This window comes from Trachymyrmex cornetzi, unplaced genomic scaffold (genome assembly GCF_001594075.2).
Source record: "Trachymyrmex cornetzi isolate Tcor2-1 unplaced genomic scaffold, Tcor1.1 scaffold387, whole genome shotgun sequence".
NCBI lineage: Eukaryota > Metazoa > Arthropoda > Insecta > Hymenoptera > Formicidae > Trachymyrmex > Trachymyrmex cornetzi.
In genome coordinates, this window is record NW_017298608.1 from 68,139 (window position 1) to 73,069 (window position 4,931).

Genomic DNA, 4,931 nt, shown 5'->3' on the forward strand with positions numbered 1-4,931 from the left:
TACTCTATTTCTTTTTTTATTTTGTGATAAAAATAATTTTAAAAATTATAATTCAATATATTTCTAAAAATTAATAATAAAAAAAAATAAAATTTAGTAATCAGTTTTTCTTCAAACGATCGACTTTACCAGCATTGATGTTTTCTCCTACGATGAATCGGCTAATTAAAAATCGGATTGGATCATAATCGATTATTATAGAATCGATGCTTTTCTTGTACATCGCCTATCCCTAGTTTGCGCATGCGCGCATCGGTTGTGAGCTATAACCAAGAAGTTTTAGGCTGGGTTCGGGGAGACGCTATTAGCGCTATTTGTGTCATTCTATCTTCATCGTCCATTAAATGTGAAACAAGGATAGTATGACACAAATAGCGTTGATAGCGCGCTCCTCGACCGCAGCCCTAGTCTTCTTGGTGGCTATAATCTTAACGTAACATTGTCACTTGCAAATAAAACAGAATTCGGAAATCCAATCAAGGATAAAACAACAGAAGAAGAAAAAACAGAATGTAAGTTGTAAAAAGAAATTATACTGCACATGGTCATTAAATGAATGCTATAACTTGTTTATAGGCAAATCCTGTATTGTATACAACTTTTGGAACATGATTACAGTAATTTTTTTTTATTTACAGAATATTATTAACGTTTGAAGGAGTTTTAAAGGCATATTTTCGTTGTCGTTGGAATAACATATATTGAAATATGTATGATTCGAAGGAAAGCGGTTTGTTTTTGCGTATAAAGGAAAACTCCAAGAATATTGAACTGCCAGGTACGGATTGGACTATGATCATACAAAATCATTGCATTGCATTCATTCGAATCAGAAGATGACCTCATAACCTTCTTGATAGTTGTTCTCGACGTTAATATGAATGTAAAAGTTTGTCATCGCAACGAGGAATTAACCTGGATGCAATGGGATCAGCCAACTTCTGAAACCTATGTATCAAGAATGCTTGAAATTTTAAACAAAAGCATAATTTCTTTTTCGAAGTATAAAATTTAAAAAACTATTCTAAAAATTAATTGTTTTATAAGATTCGTTTGCTGAAATAAATGTAACTGTAATAAGCCCTCAATATTGTTGCGAAACAATTAATAATGAAATCGTATATAATCAAATTACATATGAAACGTGAAATCATTGGCGATAAGTACCGTGTGTTAATAGTGCCACATTTGTATCGGAATATTGCTGAAAACTTATAAAGTTTTAACACTCAATCAATTGTATAAACGTATGATTTTTTGGAAATATATATCATGGAATTAATAAATGCATAAATAATCAAACAGAAACAAAGTACGTTGACATGCGCAGTCACGAATTGAAACCGACTATGTAGAGCAACAATATAATAGCTATGCGTAATATTTATTGCATATCTTATATCTATTTTTGTACATTATTTACATTATTTACATTATTTACATGGGCAGTTTTTTCCTTTTCTTGTGCCGGTTTCACTATATTCGGATCTATATTTTTTTTTGCACGGACAAGTTTCACGCGTTTTCGAAATTCTCTTTCCTTCTTTTTTGCTTCGTTATTTGCATAATTAGATTTCTTACACAGGATTTTCGCTCTCGTGATAAGGTAGTAATTGATGACTGTTCGAGTTAAAGTTTCTTTATGTGTACTACATCCAACGAAGGTGATACTTTCTGATAAAATATTTTGAGAAATGTGCTGAAATGTGTAGTAGTTTAATTTTTCGAAACCAACCGTTTGTAAAATTGCGTGTTCAAGAGCTGAAAGCAAATTAACTAAAGAATCTGAGTATTTAAGATAACCTTTAGTAAGCAAATTTATCATTTCATCTCGTCGCAAATTCCCTTCTTTTTTTGTTACCGACAAGACACACTGAACATGACGTCCATCGTTCTACTTTCCTGGAAATGAATCCTGCAAAATACGTTTGCACGTATTCGTTCACATCGGATATATAATCACAGTCATGTGTTTGTTTTGCACCCTGAGTAGATGTCTGCTCTCCACGTGTAATTATTTCGTCGAGTACCTGCTTCCAATTATCCTTATTCTCATTCCTCATCGGTATATTTTTCATCGACAATAAACTGTCGAAGATTTTGATGCCTTCAACATTTGAGCCCTTGGGAGGCCGGACAAGCGAATAGAAGCTCAGAAGTCTATAAATTTGTATAAATAGCAGGGGATCAGGTGTATCGGTGGATCCGCAGCATCCTCTAATCATTCTGAATATTCCCTGTGCAAAAGTAAATAATACCACTATAAACTGTGTGTTAATAATAATTATTATCAAATAAATCGTATCGTACCTCAAGAGAATCTTCAGTCTTGATGTCATAAGAAAATTAAATCCATATTTCATAGTGAGGAAATCCATCAATTCGATTGTTGTCCGAAGTGTAATATGAAAACCGTAATATGTACTTTCTGACATAAATTTTTTTTTCATCTCACATCCTTTAGTTGCAGCAATTTTCTTCCATTCGCATAAATAGTTTTGAAACTCCAATATGCTCTGTTATGTAATAATAATTTAACATTAAATCTCTTAATTTTGTTGCGAAAAAATAACATTAACATTAATGCGTACATTGTAACTCGCAGAGTCTTTTTTCAATGCATTTTCCGAGCTGCGGGACGTCATTGCTTTTATTAGATTGTTAATTCGATGTATAAATATAATTGTCGCTTCACAATCTTTTAAGTTATTATCGAATTCGCTGTACATTTTCATCGCGACAGCAACGTTTGGAGAAAACAGCTGAAACAATAATTTACAAGAGCTCTGTAGTTGCAATTTGTTTGGAAAAAAAATTATCATATCAGACTATTTACTTACATCCAAGGTCATCTCTACATTCATTTTTTGATAATACTGGGGATTCAAATGATCGTGGGTGAGTTTGTGTGCAATTTTTAATCCTAGATGTCTTTCCCCACCATCGTTCCTAATTACCGCTCGGAAATGTTTAAGTTTTACTATACCATCCGGAGTCTGTAAATTAAAAAAAATAAAGTACATAAAAGTACAAATGCAGACAATGAAGCATAAATAAACTTACGTGGGTCTCTTCATTTGACACGAGGAAATTCCTAAAATGTTGAAGGAGATGACTAAAGTCGTAGCAAAACCATAGTCTTCGTGTCTCCATAGGGACATCGTTGTCATCAGAACTTTCGCTGCAACCATTGCTAGAAGCACACGGGTGCACGCAACTAGCTTCTAAGGTCGAAACATTGAGGCCAAAAAGTTTCCACATTGACCTATTCCACGTCGCTGCATCGGAAGTCACTACATCGACGTAAAACCCACTTTTTTCTAATAAGATGATGCACTCCATCGTCAAATGTCTAAGAGAAGCACTAGGCGCACATCCTTTACTAAGGAAGGCAGCGATACTTTGTATCCACTGCCCTCTAAATGGCTGAAATAAAAAGACAAGTGCTTGATCAGCACGAGCATTTTTCTGATTTTCCGGGGTGTGCTGACCCAAGTCAACGAATCCCAATTTGGTAAGGTCGTGCTCCATGAATGCCACACTTTCGCTTAACTTCATCTCATCATGTACCAGCGTTCCTGAAAAACAAAAACCATTGTAAAGCATCTTAACTTGACGTTATTAAGAATGTATTACTTACCTCTTCTTTCCTCAGGTTTCATAGCTGCACTTTTTTCTTTTAACATTGCGAAAAGTGCTGGATCAAAGCCATAACTAGGGCTGAAGTTTTTTATGTATTTATTGAGGGTTCCAATAGTAGGTAAAGCTAGTATGTTATGTGAACGAAGATGAATATAAGCCTTACGGCTTTTTATTCTTAATAGCAGGCATTCCAGTATCCAGTCTTTTGTATAACGCATTCCACGCTTGTCATTGGAGCGAGCATATCTCCAACATGCTTTAATCGACTTCTTCAAGGCAGATGGGAAGCTTGCTATTGCTTCGTCGAGAATTTCCTCTTTTTGTGAGGCACATTGTACTTTTAAATTCTCTAATTCTACTTTGTATCTCTTCATCTGTAACATATGTCAACTCACATAAGTATGTAATTCAAAAACTGAAATTTAGCTTGTAGGCATTAATAAACGTTTACAAACCTGGTTGTATATCCGTTTGTACTTTTGTTTTACATTTTTCTTGCAAATTTTCTCCTTCGCTTTTCTGACGGCTGCTCTCTTTTCACGTTTACTTTCTCTTACTTTTTTTCTTTTGTTCTTTAATTGGCAATCTTTACAAAGATTGGATCGTGAAAGTGGATTATGCTCAAAGTACCCAATAGTGCAGGACTCTTCTTGGCACATTTTCATTGCACTTATTTTTCGTAATAAAAAATAAATATCTTGTAGGCACGTCACCTTTTCCAAAAGATGATAAGTGACAGGATGATTATAAGCATGTAACTGAAATAAACAAATCAAATAAGCAATAGTACAGGCAGATAAATTCATATACAAAAAAACTTGTAATGTATAAAAGTCCTAAGATACCTCGATAGTCATGTCATTCTTTACAAGTAAAGAACGCTGTACTGTATTGCTACATTGTTCTGAAGTGCTTTCTAAAAGTATGAAAAGTAATCCACACGTTGTTTTTGTCACACCCCATGACCCCATGGATTCATAAGAAGGTCTTGCATTCCACTCCTTTAGTAAAACCGTTGTGTTAAAAATATTTTCTAAAGTGCATTCCATTATATTTGAATCTATAATCGAGGAGCTTTCAAGATTATTTGAATCTATAAGCCTTGAACCCTGAATAATAAATTTTTGGTTACATCAAGTGCTCAATTATTATCTGGAAAAATATATGCAACAACGCCATAGATCACATGTGACTTTGATATTTACTGGAAAAATGTATGGGACACTTGTCGATTTTAACATTGGGCGTCTACGTAACAGGGTCACCTCTTTTCCATCCTTTAATATATT

General features: G+C 34.0%; 1 protein-coding gene and 1 long non-coding RNA gene across 4 annotated transcripts; one reads left to right on the top strand and one right to left on the bottom strand.

Moving 5' to 3' along the window:
* The first annotated feature begins 384 nt into the window (after nt 1–384).
* LOC108763878 (uncharacterized) lies at nt 385–939 on the top strand. Its single transcript, XR_001940243.1, has 3 exons — nt 385–512; nt 639–778; nt 861–939. It is a non-coding gene; the product is annotated as an uncharacterized LOC108763878 (long non-coding RNA).
* Nucleotides 865–4,652, bottom strand: LOC108763871 (uncharacterized). Of its 3 annotated transcripts, none has more exons than XM_018511788.1 (5): nt 4,488–4,652; nt 4,098–4,400; nt 3,641–4,016; nt 3,452–3,578; nt 865–969 (listed from the first exon to the last, which is right to left on the bottom strand). In XM_018511788.1, exons 1-5 carry the CDS (start codon nt 4,611–4,613, stop codon nt 873–875), a joined length of 1,029 nt encoding a protein of 342 aa, XP_018367290.1. In that variant the 5' UTR covers nt 4,614–4,652; the 3' UTR covers nt 865–872. The 3 variants fall into 3 exon arrangements, with proteins under 3 accessions (XP_018367290.1, XP_018367291.1, XP_018367292.1); XM_018511789.1 differs by having other exon boundaries at nt 868–949; nt 3,479–3,578; XM_018511790.1 differs by lacking the exons at nt 865–969; nt 3,452–3,578 and adding an exon at nt 2,132–2,237.
* Between the last annotated feature and the right edge of the window lie 279 nt (nt 4,653–4,931).

Coding starts and splice junctions, on each gene's coding strand:
- LOC108763871 (XM_018511788.1), bottom strand. CDS start 4,613: ATGGGGTCATGGGGTGTGACAAAAACAACGTGTGGATTACTTTTCATA. Junction 4,017..4,097: donor ACAAACGGATATACAACCAG/GTTTGTAAACGT, acceptor CATATGTTACAG/ATGAAGAGATACAAAGTAGA. Junction 3,579..3,640: donor GAAACCTGAGGAAAGAAGAG/GTAAGTAATACA, acceptor TTTGTTTTTCAG/GAACGCTGGTACATGATGAG.